The following is a 21,450-nucleotide window of genomic DNA, read 5'->3' as shown; positions in this document are numbered from 1 at the left end:
TGAGTCACTAACTGTACAGCAAACCTGTGCTTGGCCTGACATTATGCACAGCTATTAGCAGAGATACAACGGAGAAATAGATCCCATTCAGTGTTTCTTCTTTTAGGGCTTAACAGCTGTTTTGTAACTCGCAGTGGTGATGAATGTCTTTGAATACCAAGCAGTCAAAAGGATCAGTAGGTGCTCAGCACCTCTCTGCTGTGAGGACTGAGCAACAGGCTCATTGCAAATCAGTTCCCAGAGCAGTGCAGGTAGGGAAGTGTGTAGCTCTGTCAGTGGGCAAGGGTTAAAAGGTCTGTAACCCCTGATCTGCATCAGCCCAGTCAGGCTCAGATGCAGTCCTGGGATAATGTAGCAGTTTGGCTTTGTGTAACATCTGGACATGGCTGGACAAGGAGTGTCTGATGGAGTCCCATTCATTCATGGTGGTCCTATGCATGTCAGCTGCAAAACAGCAGTTTTCTGTGCTTTCCGGCACTGCAGCACTGCCAAGTGTGTTGTGCTTCACTGGCTGTGCAAGGATATGGTTCCATTCAAGACTAGAAACCCCACTGGGAAGAGCAAACTGCAAATAGCTTTTGCACCACACCTATACCACTGCTATGACAATATTCATGACCATTCAGGATTTTCCCTGATTATTTTGCTGGGCAGAAAAAACAAACTGCAGCATAAACTTATCCTTTCATTTTGAAGTCTGTTCCTGCTTCCTCAGAGATCCTGTCTCAGTAGGCTAAAAAGCATCATTTTTCACTCAGGTTATCTCAAGCAATGCAACTCATGCAGATCAAAAACTTTGTTAGGCTGCAGGCTAATATGCTCAAAAACTAGTTAGCTGCCTGTATTTGGCCCAGGGGGCAGTCTAGGCTACAATGCATTCAGTAATACCCTTTCAAACGTTGCTTTGCTCTTTATGTAATATAAATAAAGGTGGGAACCCATATGAATATAACTGGATTCCAAAGAGATACATCCATCACTGATATGTATGCAGATAGATACACTTACAGCTTCACTATCTAACTTCTCTAGCAGGTTTTCAGTGGCATTCACAATGGTGAAATGAAAGCCTACACAAAAGCTACTGCATATTGGCGTTACTAAAATCTTTGCAAGTTGCAGCTATGCACTGTATTGGGCTTTTCAATCATCTTAAGTTAAGCTGGCTGCACCTTTTCTGCTCCTAAAGAAGGATAAAAGACCCATGATGAAAGATACTTTTCCTGTATCCCTGACTTGTGGTGAATGAGACTTATCTGACTGAATAGTCAAGCTAAATCAGCATGATAATTCTGTTTTACTTGAGTAAGTTTGTAGAGGAAATGCATTCTCCCATTGTTCCTAATGCACATGGAAACTTGATACAAGTAAATTCAATCAGGGGTTTGCTTCCTGGCTGCTGATTTCAAACCCAGACTAAGAATCAAGCCTCAGCTTTTCCAAGGACTTAGAATCAGTTAAAGAAAAAGATGAAAGCATTGTGGATCACTACTGAGTCATACCCAGGGTATCTAAACACACAGGTGAACTGCCCATCCCAAGCATACAGCATGGTACAGATTTTCTGCCTCCCAAAACCTTCTGGCAGATGACAATGTTTGCTGTTGCAGTGGTTCACTTTCTGTTTGAGGTAAACAGCAACCATAATACATTAAGAAAACTAAGAAAATATTTCCTACTCCACACTGGAAAAATATCCCATGTGTACACGGCAGTTTTTAAACCATGCCCCACCAAACACCCTCTCCCATGAGAGCGATTCTTCTGCATCAGCCCTTTGGGGTCTGTTATCTCTGTCCTGCTCTGTACACTTGTGCTTGGATGACTTTCTCCACCACTCAGCCTCCACTAGCAAATCTTCTTGACTGCTTTCTTTGAAAATCTAACCAAAAAGTACCCAGAGCACTCTCCCAGTACTTCCTATTACTCATAGCTTTAAAATATCTAAGCAGTTTATTTTAAGCCACTCCTTCATCTAATTCCATGTCTCTAATCAAATTATCCTGCTGTTAGCTGTTCTCTCAGTAATCCTCAAGAAATTGTTTCTCAGCTAAGCTGATTTGTAACAAGTCTCCTCCACAAGCTCAATTCTGGGGCCAGAGCTCTTGGTTCCTCCACCCTGACCCTGAGCTTTTAAAGTCTGGAACATTTCCTGTTGGGGTTGTTATGCCTGGACGTAGATGACATGAGGTGATGCCACACTGCTGAAGAGCTCCACAAGCAAAGCCTGTTTCAGGTGACTTCAAAGTCCATTTACAATGGTCCTCAGCTTCATTCTGTACTCCAGAAATCACTGGAAAAATATCAGCTGAGCTGGGGCAACACACAAGCGGGGATGCAGGTTTTTTTCCACATCAGTGGCAGGCAAGTTTGCTTCTTTCACAAAATTAAATGAAATATAAATAATATTACTGTTGTTTGGAGGGAGAAAACCCAAGGGGAAGGGAGGCCTGTCTTCTCCTCATTCGAATGGCTAATTGCTAATGAGCTTCTGTCTCTGAGTCAGTTTAAGAACAAAAAAGCATCTTTTTCACAGTGTAGTGGAGTACTCTCACTATGATGCTAATAGGTACTTGGAAGAAGACTTTTTCAAGTGAGATTTCTTGTTAGTGCTATTACAGTATATAAGTAACATCTATTAGGGTATATAAATAATTAAATGGGGTGGGATCTTAAACCTTGTTCTCTTATATCCCCCAGGGAGAAATCTAGCCACTGGACCATCACGTCCCTCCTAACTGTCTATCCTTCACAGGCTCTGGGCCTGTGAATGCTTAATTATTTCTATAGGGAAGAATAAGTCCCCAAAAGAGATTGATATTGATGCAGTTTGGTTGTGATATTGGTTTGCTGAACTTAGTGTGTGGTTGTATCACACTGCTCTTCCAGAAGTGCATTGTCCTTGGTCATTTCTCCCAGACACTGAAAGTGGAAGCTTGGCAATTACAGAGCCTGTGGAAATTGCTTCTGTTAACTTTCAGAGTTTTTTTCTTTTTTGTGTGTGTGTCTAATTTTTCACTTTGTATGGATTGAGTGTTCTCTCATGCCTTTCCTTGCCACCTCAAAAAAGCTTGTGGCAGAAAGCTAAGAGATAAGGCTTTGCTGAAATGGAGAAAAAGAAGAAATGTGACCAATTGCAATGACAAGCTTGCGCTGCGTAATTTAATACCTACTCAAATGAATTCCTGCTTGCCTAATACACTGTATTAATCAGTGTAGTAGTCAGATGGCCACAAGAAAAGACAGAACAAAAGGAGAAAGAAAGAATCTGAGGAGGGAAGAGCACATCCATATTCCCAGGGAGGGATGAATAGACTTTTGGTACACTTATGTTTTAGGTGAATTGTGTCCACTTCTTCCCAGGGCTATATGGATCAAAAGCAAGCTGATGAGAGTCATCAGTGGGGTTCCCATGAACAGCTTGGTCTGATAGACAAAAACCTTTTGCATAGCCTCCTGCCAATTAACTCCTATTCTCACACAAGGCCAAAAATGAAGTAAAATAGCTGTGAGACTACTGAATGAAACTGAGGAATCAAAGAACAGGACAAAGTTTATCAGACCCATGTTACCTAGTCTCTCCTATGACAGAGCTTCATCTAGTGCTTGGAGTGAGTGAATTCCAGATGTTTCTTCATGTACCAATGAATAGGAGAAACCAGAATATTTGCCTTGAAAATTATTCAGAATTACATAGTTTTGTACCAGCATGACTCTTCATCTAAAAAGCTGGAGGGAAAAATTGGTTTGTCATTGTCTTAATCTGAAAGAGGTTTTTTTCCTTTGTTTTGGTTTGGGTTTTGTATTCGCAATGTTTGGAGATAGGAGAGTCCATTTTACTAGTACTTGTTCAAGTAATGAAGAGCAAGGAGGTACGGAAATGGCAGGAAGGAATACAAATTTAGAAATGCATCACATGGAAGTACAATGACTGACATGATAATTCAGGGATGACAAGGCTGAATCTGGCACAATCCTAAAGCTTTAGGTTTCCCTCCTTCCACTCCAAGATAAGCCTTCCCCTTACGGCTAAACAATGGGTAATAATGAAATAAAAAAGCTTATTTTATGTCTTTTTTTTGAGAGAGAGTTTTCCAGAATGTAAAGGAGGAAACCCCATTTGAGTGACTGGAAATCAAAAGGACTAAACGGTTAGGAAAATATTTCTAACAAAGCAAATGTTATTTTCATGCAGTATGAGTTCTGAATACATGGGCAGGCAATTACCCAATCTATTATAGGCCACTGCATATTGGATGGCAGCTACTGAACTCTTGGCTTCAACATGTTTGTATAGAGCAGTACCTTAATTCTTCTTCCCCTTTCTGTTAATGGGAAGAACAGCAGCTGGGAGGAACATTTGCTGTGGGCAGAGTGTAGACTGCATTAAGGATCAAACATTTAAGCAGAACATTTCAACAGGGATGCAGAACCCATTTAGATTTCAGCTGTGAACATGTTCAATCTTGTTTAAAATTGAGCCTCTTCGACTGCCTCTGCAAAAGCTGAGAAATACTAGAAATTAATCTTGTATTTACCTTTGAAGCAAAAGGTCACAAGAACACAGTAAGAATATCCCCTTATTTGTTTATATTGATAAATACTTAATGTAATTTTAGTATGTGTAGCTATGGTACTGTACACCCCAGAGTTTGAAAGTGGGTCTCACATCTTCTTGTGGAATTGGAATTCTGAATGGATTTTTTTTCCCAAAAATTGTATTAGATCAGTCATGAAATCCTGGAGATTTAAAAAAAAAAAAGAGAAAAGCAATATTCATGAGACACTGGTTTGAAACAAAATTCTGGAAAAAAGCCAAAGCAGAACACCACCCCATATTTCTGAATGTAGACATTTAAATAACTATGTGGAGCTGAACATTGCAGCTGAAGTTATAATGAGCCTAACCCCCAAATCCTTAACAAATTTGGAATCCAGGCCTGAATTATTTCAGCAACTTTTTTTCAGATACTGGATTAGTGCTCCTATAATATCTTGCTTGGTTTATCATTGCTTCAGTTCTATCTTTCAGTTTATCATTGCAGTCTGAGGGTTTTACTGCCTAGCAGTTGTAGCAACAGTTTTTTGTTCAGCAGTACTGATGGATTTGACTGTCAGGAATTTGTCTGTTCACTCTTTGGTATTCTCAGGTCAAAGAATTATACAGTTCACCTATGTATTATTTATATTCATGTATTTTAAATCAACCACCTGCTAAGTTCATCTGTTGCCCTTGGACCTTATGTTCTGAGAATCACTAACTGAATTTTCTGTTTGTCTTCTCTGTCTTTCAGAAGTAGTTGTGCCTATCACACCATCTCATCAGCCTCTTTCACCAAACTAAAGCACCCTAGTCTAGCATATGTCCTCTCTCATTGAATCTACTCCGCACCTTCAACCATCATTGTTGTCCTGCCTGGTACTTTTGCTAGTTTTTTTCATTTGCTTTTCTGGATAAAGGACTGTATGTAGTCTAAGATTTCCAATATCTTTGAAACAGCTGAGTTGCTTACCAATTTATGAACTTACCTTCTTTGGGTCGGGGACTTTCTCACAGATTCAGGTTTGATATGGCAATAGACTGAGATGTGAATTTCCACAGCCAGCCTGAGAAGAAATGGTAGGTATGGGACTTCTGACTGATTGTTCTTATGGTGCAAGCTGGTGCTGCGGTAGTCAAAATTACTGACTTGTCCTGTATGCCTGTCTACACACACACACACACACACACACACACACACAAACACCAAGCAGCTTTATACATGGCACTTTTAGGAGAGGAAATGTACACCTCCCTTTGCCCTCACCACTAACGAAAAACCACTTCCTCCCCTGCCCCTCCCAGCTATCTCCACAATAAAACAGAGACAGAAAAAGTTGAACCTTCCCGATTCAGATGACTGCCACAAGAATATCTTTTCACCAGCTCCTGTGAATTTACTCTCATATCAACTGTTTGTCCCATTCTGAAAGTGACTGCTGATGACCAGGTAAGCCAAGCATTTGATCAGACTGCCAATTTGCCCTCCCTTCCACCAGCTTATTTTTTAGGCAGGGAGGTGAACATGCAGAAGAACACTAAAAAAAGAAATCCCCCGTGTGGGAACAATATTTAAACAAAGTTTGTAGTTCAGATTCAATAAACAAAGAGCTCAAGAAACTCAGGCACCTGTAAGAATAGTCAAACTCTCTCATTGGGAAATACAAGTTCTATTTTCCACTGCAAATAGCATTCAGGTACACTGGGTACATGCAGTGAGGCACACAGTGGGAACAGGTTTGTACAACACAAGTACAAAATCACCCCACTGAAACTTGTGGCAGAAAAATTAAATAATACTTATAATTTAAATTATCTCACTTATGAATGCAGTATCATCAGGGCTAGATAAATTATTGAAAAAGATGTCAAATAAATTGCCTATTGGATATGATAGCCATTTTGCTGGTTGAACAGCATTTGAACAGGTGTTCCTCCAATACAGTCCAAAAGGGATTATTTGAGTGAAGTTTTAATATGACTCTTCTTCTACTAAACTTTCTTTAATGAATACCCGGGTGTGATTCTATCACCCACTCAGCATTTTTGCACTTTGATACTGCCCCCATGCAAATGATAGGAGAATGCTTTCTACTTTACTAGATCATGCATGTCTTCAAGACCAGGAGGCCTGACCAGTGACTGCTGTTCAGTCACATTTAAAAATGCTGGTAAAGAAAGCAGAAACCATTTAAAAATATTTTAGCTTAGCAAGTAGGCAGGGCTAATCACTTTAATTTAACAATAAAGATAGTAACCTGAATGGCAGCCAAATCTATCTATAGGGAACAAAGATAATTCTGGGGAGATTCTTGTTCTGGGATTAGATGGAGTCAGTGAACCTAAAGAGATTTTTGGCACACACAGCCCCATCATGCATATTTGTCGTTTTCTAGTTCACATGAATTTGTGCTGGGATTGGAGTAGTCTGGAGGGAAGGGGTTTGAAACAAAGACCCAAGGGTCTTTTCTCGCTTGGAGTTTCCAATCAGTTAACAGTTAGTTACACTGTGATATATTTTTAGAGTCATAAAAGCTTCTGACACATTCATTGGCTTTTTTGTTACTGCTGTGTTCAAATAGTCATGTTTCTGATCCAAAAGACTAGGCACTATTGAGCTTTTCAGTAAAAAGGAGCCAAACCAAAACTGAGGATCTAAAATACCTTTGATTTCTGAGTGGATAAAGTACAGCTATGAAAACACCAGGCCAGCCTGGTTTGTGTGTCATACTCAGATCTGGCTGGGTTTGGTTTCCTGTTCTGTTTTTAAGTTGTATCTGTTCAAACCAGAAGGTTTGTGATTACATGAGATCGTTTCTTATGGTGGAAAAAGCTCCCAGACTTTGGTCCTTTAGAATCCAAAGCCAGACTCACATTGCAGACCTTGCAATTAGGCCTTGAAATGTGACTATTGATCTAAAAGTAATTCTGATCTAGGTGTCACTTTTTGATCTATAATACTCAGTAAAGAACCAAGAAATCAAGCTACTTACAGAAAACCACCACCATCTTTATAACTATATGATTACCTGTCTCAGCCTAAGCCTGCTTAATTTTCAAGAAGCTTTAGGCTTCATGCTGTACACATGGAGTAACCACTGAAGCTGGGATGTGAATTCAGTCTTCCCTTGTCTCTAATGAGTGTCCTAGTGACTAGGCACTATAAAAATTTTTCTTTATCCCAATGAATATTTTTATTTAAATGGGGTGAAACAACCAGTAGTTGAAAGCTAACTCTTTAGTCTTGTGCAAAAAAGCATTCACTTAGGATGTCTTACCTCTGACTTCAGCCACTGCCTACCAAAGACTCTCCTAGACCTCTCGTATGCTAAATGACTACTAACGTGTTCACTGTTGACTAACAGGCTGTATTAGATGGAGAATGGACTCCTGATTTTAATTTTGAACACTGAAAAAGTTCAGCTGAATCCATAACCCTTGTGAGGGGTTCATATCAAACAAGTAAGGTTTTTTTTAATAAGAATTGTCCTTGCAGAACTAGTCTTGATCAACTCCAGTATATGCATGCTGAGTCTTACATTCCTAGTCTACTTCAAGGCCCACAACTAGATTAATTTCTAGAAAGGATGGAGAATGACAATATCTTGCTGCTGAGTGGGCCTCACTCTGACACAGGAATGTAGCCTTGGATTATTAAATGCATCAGCACTAACAAATACATCAACCACTTTAAACTGATAAAGATGTTGGGCTCTAAAATTTTGGCCTTAATGATCTGCAGAGCAAAATTAAAAAGATAAGTAAATCTGAGGTTTTACAAGACTACATGAATAGAACAGATAGACATTAACAATCTTGTCATATTTCTCCATCCTTGATCCTTCTCCTTGCGTTCAAGTAGATCTCCCAGGATATTGATCCACTGAAAATGGTTAGCTTAGAAAAATACAGGAAGAAGAGCTTTTTTCCAGGTCCACAGTCCCTCTTTCTCAGTGAGAGCCAGTTCTTAGAGCTCCAGAACCAGGTTTGCTTCTGAAGGTACAGAGGTAAAAGTGTAGAGAGACTTCAGATGTGCAGTATCTGATGGGACTGATACCCATAGGTACCCATTACTTTCTCACGGGGACCATAAAGTCAGCTATTTCAGTGTCAGAACTGTACAGAGTATAGCTGACTTTAAATAAAATATCAGAAGAAACCAGCTGCCTAACTTGTGCTGATGCTTTTTGTGATCTAAAAAGCTATGAAGATGACAGCTCAAAGAAGATGTTGATACATGTTGAATTGGGCATGGACTTGCATCAGCCAAGGCCTCCATATGTATTACCAGATATGGGAGTACTTTCTTTGAGGTTCTGCGAGGCATGTTCCTCAGATGCATCCTGTTTTTGTATCAGCTAGCCATCACTTCCCTTGCATCTCCACTGCCAAAGAAAAAAAAAACAGGTGCATGGGTAGGAGCAGCTTTGGCCTGCTTCAGCTGTTGTTTGGTCCTCTCAGTGGCTGGAATACTAAGATTTGAAGACAGTCAAAAAAACCCCAGTCTTTGTTTTTTGACTGAAGATGAATCCATCAAACTTGATACAGAAATCATAGATACAGCCAATAAGGATTGGGATGCAGTGATGGAGCTGTGGTAGACTCGCTTTCCACGCTCCAGTGTCTTGTCACCTCGAGCAGTCTGTTTCACTTGTGCAGCGTGGTTACTTCTTTACTGAGATTGACATGGACTTTTTCAGGATTCTCAAGAGGCTTTTCACCAATTTTATATATTTTCAAGGCATAAATAAATTTTAAAAATGGGAGGAGTGTGGCATTTTGAAATGAAGACTACTAATTGGCACAGCCTTACTAAGAAGCTGAATACATTCTCAGTCAGCTTGTCTGCAGACCTGAGGCCATGTGGCTGGTTGTGTTCAGCTAAGAAATGCCAGGTGAGCCCAAGTGTGCCCGCAGGTATTGTAGTCAGTGTCCTCAGCATAGACATGCTGAGGAAGCATGTGCATTCACATTGCTACAGAGGTTCCAAAAATAAAGGAGGGAAACCTGTTCATTTAATTGACACAGCTAACAACCTTCCCCAGTAAAAACAGCTTTCTTGAACCATCTTAATAGAGGATGTGACACCAAAAGGAAGATTCTTGTGAAAGAAATTCTTACCAAGACTTTACTAGCAACCCCTTTCCCTTCCCCTCTGCTCCCATACTCTAAATATGGATGTTTTGAGCCAGCATTAGCCAGGACCTGTCACACACAGCTGGCCAGAAGAGTGCACACACCCCCCAAGTGACTTGCACTAATGGAAGACAAACTTGGTTCCAGTCTCTGGCTGCACGTTCCTGGAAGCCCATGTGGCCCAGCCAGATAAGAGCATTTTCTCCAGTGGAGAACCATGTATGAGACCTTGCTTATCTGTGCCTGACAAGATTACAGTGGGAAACGGACAGACCATGACAAGATTTCAGTTTTAGTAATGCTGTTGTTATTGGTAACAAGGATCAAGACATTTTGAAACTTCAACATCATTTAATTGTGTGTATTTGTACACCAGTTGGCCATTTGGTATTTTTTAAATCAGTTTGACTTCTCATCCTCTCTGAAACACTCACAGCCCTGCAGAACAGTGATTATGCAAATTCATTAACCTGTTAGGTCTGCCTGTCTTCAACTAGGAGCATTGTTCTTCTGTCTGGAACCCTACAGTGCCTGACATAAAGAGGCGCAATGCTGTGAACCCATTCTAAGGATCTTACTCACATATCCTGAGGACTCCTGGTGCTCATGGGTTGCTTGACAGTCCATGGCTTTCTTGTTTACATTGCCTGTTATCAGTAGAGCAACAGCTGTTTGCATAACAGCTTTCTCTCATCTCAAGTCTCCTGAAGCTTCTCCCCAAAATGTTGTTCTTGCCTTTGACTTGTCACTGCATCTGCTCTAGCCACTGAGGCTATGCAACGCCAGATCTTCCATTTCACTGGACAGGGAAAATCCCCATGCAGTCTGCAAGCCCTTCTGAGTAAAGCATTCTCCACTGAAAGGTTTGGTTTAACTGGGCTAGTTATGCATATACTCCTGTACCAAAAAATATTGTAGGGCCTGCCACCTTCTTGAATTTTCCATGTAGTAGATGCATAGGGAATTTCACAAAGCTCTCTTGTTCTGTGGTAGAGCTCAGTGTGACCGGGAGGTAATTTGACTGAAGTCTTTTCTATCTTAGTTTTACTGTCGCAGTATCTGACCCTGTGTTCTTGGCCAGGGATCAGCTGAAAGGAAAGAAAGTCAAGGTCCCTAAATTTCCTCTGGGTAAGAAAGGAAATAACAGGTGTGACTAACAAACTGTTCTCACTCGGACAAAACAGCAGCATCTTCTTCATCCATGTCTTCTCAGCTGACCACATGGCTAGTGAGAGACCAAATTATTCCCCAAAAGACAGGTCTGTGACTTTCTCATAACAGGCCATTGGAAGGCACCAGTAAGCCAGGCCTGAATCAGTGCAAGGTTTTGCCCTGGAGCAGACAAAGCAGCTGACAGTATCCTGGCATTGCTTATCCACATTGCTCTGCATGGAGTCCAGCATTACAGCTCCAAGGAAGATATGGCCCAGCATCTTTTTGAACTTGTTTGCCACCTTTACAATTATTATGAAAGACCAGAATTCTATAAACCAACTGAACTTTCAGCCCCAAATTAATTGCCCCTTATCATTATGACTAAGAGCAGAAGATATCACCACTGGTACTGGAAAGATTAAAAGGGAACTGCCCATCAGCAGGGAAGAGACAGTTCATCTAACTTTGGCCACCTTAAAGTTGCGTGTCTAGCAAAAACCATTTGCGCGGTCTCCCTCTCCAGTCAATGGAGTGACTCCAGAGTGTGATTCACCACATCCTAAGAATAGTGCCTGAGGTAGGTGAAGTGAATCACTGTGGGGAATTGCCTGGCTCTCTCTGTGAAGACAGTTTTGCCAGATGGCTTTGATGGAAAGCCCTTCTTTTGGGTGCTTAAAATTAGATGAGATGAATCCCACCTCAAAATGTTCAAACGCACTGTCTTCCTGAAACACAGAAGAGCTGCTAATTGCATGAGCATGCGAACAGCTGCTGTTAGTAAGTGGCAGCCTTTACCCAACAGAATTAATAATCCTGCATGGATGTCACAGGGAAGGTGGAAGGTGCCTGGAGCCCTAGCACAATGCGGTCAGCATCCTTGCCCAGAGGATGCAGTGAGAGGTGGGAGACTGTTCCCTTCATCTCTGCCCAGTGGCATGGCACAGCTGGCTCCAGCTCAGACAGCTGCTGGGTTTGCATTCCTCTCATATTTCCACTTCATACTCTTTCAGGTCTGTACTCCCATTCAGCCTCACACACACATACAAGCTGCTAAGAGTTGCTATACTCACCTTTTAGGAAGGTAAAGCTTACACCTCATTCCCCTGAGTGCAGTGACAGGCCCGAGGGCACACAAAAGCCAGCATCGGTATGAAACACTGCTGTGGGTACTGGACAGGCAGGTGTGATGAACCACCTGGTCACACAAACCAGCCACACGATTCCCTGCAGGAAGGTCACCAAATGTTGACTCTTGGTGTGTCTGTTTCACCTAACACCCCATCAATAACTTTGCTGAAGCACTTCGGGTAGTTGCAACATAAAATATATATATATATATATATATGAAAGAAATAATCAAGCAACCTTCACAGAACATTTGTTTTACACCAAGAACAAGATTTGTGGAAAAGTGAAGTAACCCATGTAGGAAATAAACATTTATAGAGGGAGAAATGCTCTCAGATATTAATTCATTACCTTTCCTCTCAGGCTAGAGTCTTCTAACGAGTTAGGAATACCAGACACATGACAGTCAGACAGACATCATCTGAATTAAGTATATTCATATCCAATTTTGTCAATATCGTTTGTTCAAAGACCCGAGGATGGCAGGTTTTAGACCTTTTTGCATGCTACCTGCTAAATCTTCATCCTATCAATATTTGCACATGTTTAAATCAGTGGCCTAAACTCCTCCTTTTTAGTATGCAAAGGTAGTTTCTTCATAGAGGAAAGAATGGCACAACAAGATGTGTCCTTGCAATGCTGTTCTGGCAGGAAACATGGCCTGGCACAGGATAAACCCCCACTTTTTCAAAGAGCTATCAGGACTTTTCTGGTTATCTGATTGCTTTTCAGACATTAAAGTGCTGTTTCCTGCAAAGATTAGCCAGAGTTTGAACAGAGGCTGATCAATTTCTATCTGTTGACCCAGAAGGTCCTGACAGAATTTCTATTTTTGGTAGTCCATGTATTTGAAGTCATGGGTCCTCAAAGGGACTTTAAAAAAAAAAAAAAGAGACACCAGAACCATGGCCTCGGCAGCACTCCCACAGTTTGTGCTTTTTGTTGTTTCAGAGGCAATAGAGAAGGCCTAGCACCTTCTGTACAGCCCACATGTGGTGGGAAGCACGTCTGACCCCGGTGTCCCACGTGCCATCCCGCAGCGAAAGCAGAACTGCTTATTTTTAGCCTTCTTACCAGCCTGGGACACTGGCAGGACCTCAGTCACGGTTTGGCATTTCTTCAGGTTTCACCCAGGGTCCCCATGGGGTGTCAGGCCCCTGAGGTAAATGTTAGATATCCTAAACATAGTTGTCTCAAACGGGTCCCTGTGCGAACAAGAGGGGCTCTTCCCCGTGGTGCAAGGGAGGGCTGCCTCCATGAGAGGCTGTGACGGGCAGCAAGAGGTGGCCCAGGGCCTCAGCAGCGCTGTGCCACAGGGCTCTCCTCACGCTGCCATTGTGCCCCTGGCTGCCCCCACCTGCCGCCATGGGAGCGCGTGTGTCTGCCTGTGCAGAGCCGCCCACAGGCACTCACTGGGGCTCTGCCTGACCCCCTGCCTGGCCTGTTTGCTTGACAGGGACCTCTGTCTGCCAAAGCCACCCTTGTTCACCGGCCAGCTGATGAGCACTGGTGTATCATTTACAGGGGGCCCAGTGGCTGAAGGAAGTTTCCCGTCGGGCAGCGGGAAAGCCGGGTGCTGGGTGTGGGGATGGGCGAGATGCTGGAGGCTGAGGGGAGGAGATGCCACCTGTCCCTTCAGTGAAGCCCCGAGAAGGCAAGTGAAACGTTTTAAAATCTCTTCCCTTTTTGGCTTTGCAGCTTAGACAAAGGGATTTGTATGAAGTTACTCGCACGTGACTTTGCACGAGTCCAGCAGCTTGGGGAGGAAAAACCCTCACGACAAGCATTCCCAAGGCCTTTAAAAATACCACACCCACTTGTAGCTGCACAGAGATAGATTTAAGCAGTTTTTCATATTCCCTATGAGAAATGACCATCAAGCCTTAGCAGGAAAGCAGAGAGGGAAAGTGGGGGTGTGTTTGTCTGCAGATAGCAAAAATAGAATGACATTTTGGCAAACTATTTTTCCAGTCTGCCATTCTATACAATGTATGACACAGGCAAGAAATCTGCTGGTGCATAGATTTCTGCAGATTATGATCAGCCAGTCTTAATTTCTCCCAATAGCTGATGATGGACAATGCGTGACTCATGATCTAGCTAACCCTATTTTCAGATGTGAGCTCCATGGTTGCAGAAGTACTTGTGTTGCTCAACATCGGCTCAGGGAGTGGGAACAAGATAAACTCAATGTCTCTTTCAAAGAATCAGCTTACTAACAGAAAAACTGCAACAGACATGCTCATCGGAGATGTAGCCCCGTTTTCTATTAAGCTGGCTAAAAATATGACAACAGCATTTACTCTAAGTTTCTTCTAAGAACCTCTAGTGACAATGTTGTGATTATTAAGAATTATTTCAAGCCTGTGCTACCTGAGTACCTCAGTCAGGGGCAGTTATGTGACCACTGCAACCAAAATATGGGTAGATTCTGGAGTGGAAACCTGGGATAGAATGGGAATAGGAACCTCTTCCACTTCCAGAGTGGCTGGCCAACTTCCCTGGAGAACCTGTTCTGGGGCAAGATACGGATGGGCTCAGAGAAGTCAGATACCACATACCCACATACCAATAATGAGGGGAAGAAAACAATGCTCAGAATCGGTCTTGCCCAGTCCTCCCCTTACTTCCTCCTTCTTCTTCATTCTATTGGTTTTCACATTAGATGCAGCCATGAAGATGGTAAATAACTTCAAGCTGCAACAGCTGACAGGCTGGCTTAATGGAAATCAGTGACAAAACTCACACCACTTTCAGAAGAACCAGAACTTCATCTTTAGTGTAAAAGGTAGATCACAGATCATGTATACAGTACTGCTTTCACAAGAGTATGAGGTGAGCAGAACTGTCATTTTGCTACTGTTTGACACAAGGCTATTTTGGAGCTACTCAGCTCTTCCATTCAGTTCAATACATAGGATGGCTGTGAGTCAGCTGGAATCATTTGCTCCCCAGTACCCTCTAATATTACGCACATCTGTGTCTCATGTCAAAGTAGGCCACATATAGACAGGAAGAGTTGGCCAAGGATGATGGTAAATAGACATCTCAGTCCTTACTGAAGCCTCAACAACTGAAATGTGTTTTCAAAACAAACTTTATTCTGCTTGAAGACTTATTACAATTTTTAAAGCAACTTAAAAACAAGACACAGCTCCATCAACTCTATAGCTTTAACAAAATTTCAAGGAGGCATGTTTCCTCTGTTGCCTTGTAAAGGCAACTTACAACCCACTTTACCCTCTACCTCCTCAAAGACCATTTTAAAACAAAGTAATCTTAATGTTTTAAAGACATTTAACAGAACAGAGCTTTATTTCTAAAAACAAGAATAAAAAAAATAGCAGCATCTTGGGCAGCTAATGCAATCTCATTAGGACAAGTGCAATATATGTTAATAATCCCCACAGCCCAGTTGAGTCTTCAACTGCAGTAAATACAACATGATTCTACATAACATGTTGTATTTTGAAACCTTGTCCCATGGGAGGCATTTTGCTTTGAGCTGCCCATTTCTAAAGTGACCCTGAAAAAAAAATCATCAGGATTCACTTTCCCAACTTAATACCATGCATAGCAAAAGCACTGTGTGAAAATCGGCAGAAGTATTCCCCATTAGAAGCATCTGAATGTTTTCCCAAGCGTTATTATTTCATTGCCAATTACAAGACAAAGCCATTTCTTCACTACAGAACAGGTGACACCAAATAGAAAAATTTGAAGATTTGGTTTTACAGATTGCTTGACAAGATTTCTCAGATAACAGAACCATACAGACAAGGTGGTGTTTTGTTTTTTTTTGTTTTGTTTTTTTTTTTTTTTTTTTTGTTTTGTTTTGGTTTTTTTTGTTTTTTGTTTTTTTGTTTTTTAAAGAAAATATTTAACAACACAGAAACTCAGTATTTGGAAACATGCTGCACCCACAAAGGTCTAATTTGTATGTGTGTGTGTCTTTAAACAAAGTTAACGATATCACTAAATACTAAATTCAGCAAAATATTCGTGTTTGGTGAATATGTACCTACACGGGGATCTATTCATACATGAACACAGCAAGTGTGCATGCATACGCACAGATACACATCTCCAAACCTGCAAATTCAAATTTCTCCTTAAGGAAATCAGAAACTCCTGATTTTGCTTGTGGGTTTTGGTTCTCTGTGTTATGTCTCATACCTTTCAAAGGTGTTGTGAAAGTGCTGCTGCTCTGCAGCATAACTCAGGGATTTAAAGCAAAACAAAAAAAAATCCCCAAACCAAAAAAAGATAACAAACAACTATCAACCTTGAATTACATTAAATGGAAAAACTACATGTCAATAGAAATACAGAAAAGCACTGTGTTTCTTCAGTTATATCCACATGCTTTCTTTCTGCCTACATTAGTCTGTCTGAGACCAAATCAAAACTGGAGTGAACGATATGGTACATTGAGTACAAGTCTGCAGTGAATAGGGCCTTTGGCAGGACTTAGCTCTGTGCATTAAGGAGCGAGAGAAATGCAGAGGCCACACAATACATAAGTACCAAAGAAAACCCACTCATGCCAATTTGAGGGCATAAGTGATCCTTGCAAATTGCACAGACCCTGTGTAGGTAGAACATCCCCTTAAAAAGCCCTAAGCAATCATTGTCACAACATAGTGCTTATTTCTCACTGTTGCTTGTGCAAGAAAAGCAAGTGCCAAATTTGTACACACACTATTCTTTTTCCCTGCTACACAGATGAAGAGAAGTTGTACACCACGACAGGAACAAATAATATTCCATACTCGGCTGGGCATGCTAAGGATATGGCCCACCAACATAGCAGAGGTTTTCTTAATATGAGTAAAACTAGATCCAAATGCCTTAACTATGATAAAATTTCTTGACAAATGCTACGTGAAACATCAATCCAGATTACATGTATTTTGCTTATAGAGAAAAAAATACAATTTTACTCTTAAACTATTTAACATTCAAAAATTAATATATGTCCAAAGAATATCTTGGATTGCTACAAATGTTAAATTGTTGTATATTGAACTAATTCATAATTTCAAGCCCAGTAGTGTAACTGGCATGCTAGAGTAACTGTTGGTGCTTTTCATAGTAAAAACCAGTTATTAGTAAACCAAATTTACATGGTCCTACAGGCCTGAAAAGAGTGTGGAATGAGGAAGGGAAAGGTTGAAGACTAAACTTCTATTTAGAAAAAATACTAAGAATAATTTTGTACGTGGTGACTATCCTGCAACATTAATGTTGGTTGAATCACGTTTCCTGATATAAATTCTAGTAAGAAAATACATCTACAGGAAAACAAAGACGACCCACCAAAAATAAAGAGCACAAAATCAAAATAAAATCAAAAGCCTTACAGTCTCAGAAATGAAGGAAGGTAAAAATTAAAAGATAATATAAAAACTACTGGAGATTAGGCTATTATTTCCAATAGCCTAATAAGCGCTGCATACTTGGAATTAAAATACGTGTATCTCTAAAACAAAGCTATTACAAGAAAACTCCATGGATTTTGCCCTTTTGATTGTGTGTGCAGCTCTCTTTAATAGTAATGGATCTTGCCTTTGTGTCTTGGGGGAAGAATAAATTTGTATGTGCACTTAGTGAAAACTTTTCCAAGATTTCTCTTAACTTCATTACTTTATTGATTTGCAATGTGTGAATTTCCTGAGCAGTCAGGACAATAAATAACCGTTGCAAACCATTGACAGTGAATTATCCCACAATTCCTGTTGTTTGCTTTAGTGGGATTCATGTATTTGTTTCCCTTAACTAAACCGTAATTCTGTAAGTCTCTGGTGCCTGAAATTATAAAAGTGTTCACTTATGATACTGCCCCAGTCTACAAACTTCTGAAAATAAATCAAAGATGTTTAATATGATAGTCTAATCATTTTCAAAAAAGACATTTTCCAGTCTTAGCTCTATGCTATATCTAAACATTCTCAGTACAGGTGGGAGCTTTCTTTTTGCAATACTAATACAAAAAAACCCAACCCCTAGGCAACAGGTCAGAGAAACTTCCTTCATATGAAATGAAAATACCTTTACATGCTGACAAAAGTTCTGCCACAGTAGGTCAAGAAGTGATTTATTTACTGTGAAGAGTGGATTCATTCTGGGATCGAAACTATCCACGCCAGTAGCCAAACTTCTCATTTTTCTGCAATCACTATTAGAGGATAGACAATTTTTCATGTTCCAAATACAAGACAATCATGACAGAAGTTCAAAATGCTTCAAGAAGCAAACAGCGTGGTACCGTATTCTAAAGATATCTCTGAAACGATGTTGTTGGACTCAGTGATATTTTGTAATGTTCTTTTTTTTTTAATTATTATTGAATAAAGCAGCTTTGAAGCTTATCAGGCACTGCCCCAACAGAATATTTTGTCAAAAAAATTATGAACTTTTAAAACTTTGAGCTAGTAGCCCAATATTCTGTACATAGAAAATCGTAAAGTATTTCATAGTTTTAATTCTGAAGCCAACTCATGCTGGCCTCCTGTACATTTGAAAAAAAAACCCCAAAACCTACAACAAACAACCACCAACCAACAAACAAAATGAATAATAAAAAATAATCATCAGGAAAAATATTCTCAGCCAAAAGAAAGAAAGAAAAAAGAAGACAAGGAAACAGGAAAGAAAACCAAGCTTAACCTGTAGATATGCTTGAGAGAAGACTACAGCCTAAAGAAAATTCAGTATTGCATAGCATGGTCTAAGCTTTCAGCAAACAGAAACGGGAAAAGAAAAGCAGTTTGGTATTGATAGTTTCCATCAGTGATAGTTAGTCATCCAGTACTATGTACATTATTATATACTGTATGCCACTGAAAGTCCTGTTTTCTTCAGTCTTAAATATATTCTTAAAATGGATTTTTAAATGTCTAAACAAAACGCTTCCTGGCACTTTGCTATTACAAACACTCTGAAAAACATACTGTAACTGTAGTCCTTTTAAAGTGTCCCTTAGAAATGAAAGTGCCATTCTGCTACATATCATTCACCAGAAACCAAAAGAATCCACAATGCTGTGTGTCTGGATCCACTGAGTGCAGCAACACCAAGTCCAAGCCAGGTCATGATGACAGAATTCCAATAACTGAATGACAAAGACCTCTTATACCTTGTGTGTGGAGAATCCAATGTTCTAGCTGGTAAAGCTTCAGAAGTGGTCGTAAACAAGCACCATGCTTAAAGGCCTCTATGTCCCTGCAGGGAGATCAGGTTCAGATTTCTCTCTCTTGTGTTTTAATTTTCTTAGTTACAAAAAAAAAAAAAAAAAAAAAAGCACTTCAGATTAGAAACATACGTTCACAGCTTAATACTGTGATCTCTCCCACTACAGTTGTGAAGGAAAGCTCTAGTCCCATCTGAAGACAGATAGCTTTGATACTGCAGCTCAGATTCTTGAGTAAGGCTGAAAGGAGCCTTTTCTCTCCAGAGGCCTCAATGTTGTCAAATCTTTTCTTTAGAAAAAAAAACAAACAATGCAGAGTATTAAGATCTTCATCGCCTCTGCTGCGCGTATACTGGGTAGGCTAGTGTGACATTGAGAGAGTCATTGTGCTGCACAAGTGATGTGTGTTGATAATGTAGCACCAGTTCTTTGAGCGAGTTGTACAAGTTATATGGCTCTGCAAATCCATACCCAGTAGGTGTTTTGTTTATCACACAGTGCTTTACTTCTCCATCCACCCTAAAAAGGAAAAAAAACCCATCAGTTTTTAGTTTGTCAGTACAGTAAAATTACTAGAAAATAAGGTATTGGCAATAAATCTTAACATGCTAGTCACTACCTAGAATTCCTGTCTTCTGAGGTGGGATAATGGTAAAAACCTAATTTTAACCCAAATTCCCAGATGTTGTGTTAGCTTAGAGAGGCAGCAGACAGGCAGAACTTAGCAGATGCACAGGAAGGAGTGCATTCATACTTTGGTTTCCCTTCTTCTGTGTGAGGCTCATCTGTGGGAGTGGCACAGATCTGAGCTGTGTAGGAAATGGAGCAGCAATAAGGATGGCCTCAGGTCTTGTTGGTCTGCTTCTACGCACAAAGGTCCAATAGGATCTGTGTATATGCAAGTGTCTAGCTGCCCCTGGCTCGAGGTAGGTGCCTCAAATTTTGGTTACATCATTTGCAAATTAGAGTACGTACACAACAGAGCAGGCATAGCAGCCTTGTTTGCTGCTTTCTCGAACAAGGAATGTTCCATCTCGTTTTCCCCGCAGCAGATTTTCAGCTTGGCTTCTATTGATATTTCCCACATTCCATGTTCTCTCATCATGATGGGGCAAGTCCTCATCATCTTCTACCATAGAGTATTGGCTGTTGAAATAGGACAAAATGTCTTTGTGAAACACACAGCAGAACAAAATCCATGAATTAAGTAGTCCCCATTTCATATTAGTTAAAAAAATAATCAGTGGTTAGTAGGATACTTCCCTGGTAAAACTAGGGATGTAAACCATGTAATACTGCACTGTTCAAACCACTTAATAAAAATAAAATATAAGCTCTGGTTCTTGATTCTTTTAAAAACACCCCTGTAAATCTGAAGAAGAATATAAAAGGATGTTGTGTTATTCTTCAGAATCTGCTGTGATGCTTGAGTACTTACACTGTTGCTCACTGTTTTGGTAAATAGCAAGACCAACAAAATACCCTCTGATTCAGCTTCATTTCCAAAGATAAGAACACTTGGTCAGCAGTGAAAAACCATGCAACATATCAGCTACAGCTGTTGCTTGGGAAAGCTGTGAGCAGTTGTGCAGGTAGACTAATTATTTACAGGTGAGATGGCTTTGTGGAAAAGGTGGAATAGTAGAGCGCTCTCACTCTCTCCCTCCTTATGACCAGATTATAAGACGAGCATAAAATACAGGGCCATCTCCACCAAAACAGCTACCAACTCTAACGCCAATTCAGAGTTATAGAGAACCCTCTGAGCTAAAGCCCACCATGAAAGATGTCTCTGGGTCAGCTACGTGGACACCACTTTGATGTTCTGCAGTCCCAGAGCCCCCCACTCCTCCAACAGCGTGAACTGGTGGGTCCTGCCTCTCCTGCTGAGATTGCAATCAGCCTCTGTTTAGCTAATGTATCTGTTGTCTCTGTAATAGGTTTTTAATCACTTCTCCTTGGTCTAAGAAAACATGACTTCTCATTCATCCACAGTTCTGTCTTTCTGAAGATTCTCAAAGTACTCTACAGAAATCAGCCATCTCAAAAAGAATTAAAATTTTCAGAAAAGAAGATGGGTTCTTTTGTTTCAGATGACGCTTTCTAGGTCCCTTATCCCACTGTACTCCTTTGCTCTACATGATACTCAAATACATTTAGCAGTGGCTCTATTTGCAATGAGCACCTAGAGAAAGTGATTCCTGTTTTTCCTGCTGCTCATTATAGTGATTTTTTTTCTGCATTACAACTTTAGGAAAAAAGTCATATTCTGAAAGTTTAATTTTTCAGCAGAAACACA

The 21,450-nt window shown here is 40.5% G+C and overlaps 1 protein-coding gene and 1 long non-coding RNA gene across 5 annotated transcripts in view; one reads left to right on the top strand and one right to left on the bottom strand.

The window, feature by feature from the left end:
• Positions 1-5,728: 5,728 nt before the first annotated feature.
• LOC308056079 lies at positions 5,729-15,811 on the top strand. Its single transcript, XR_013924695.1, has 2 exons — positions 5,729-5,990; positions 13,484-15,811. It is a non-coding gene; the product is annotated as an uncharacterized lncRNA (long non-coding RNA).
• PIK3R1 (phosphoinositide-3-kinase regulatory subunit 1) overlaps positions 15,039-21,450 on the bottom strand; it is a 61,151-nt gene continuing 54,739 nt past the window's right edge. For all 4 annotated transcript variants that reach the window (XM_080370863.1, XM_080370866.1, XM_080370865.1 and 1 more), the window contains 2 exons: positions 20,127-20,297; positions 15,039-19,670 (listed from right to left, as the gene is read on the bottom strand). In XM_080370863.1, the coding sequence (XP_080226989.1) occupies positions 19,481-19,670; positions 20,127-20,297 (361 nt within the window). In that variant the 3' untranslated portion in view covers positions 15,039-19,480. The remainder of the gene's footprint in view (positions 19,671-20,126; positions 20,298-21,450) is intronic.

This window comes from Falco punctatus (assembly GCF_963210335.1).
Source record: "Falco punctatus genome assembly, chromosome: Z".
NCBI classification, from domain to species: domain Eukaryota; kingdom Metazoa; phylum Chordata; class Aves; order Falconiformes; family Falconidae; genus Falco; species Falco punctatus.
This window is presented reverse-complemented; position numbering and strand designations above follow the sequence as displayed.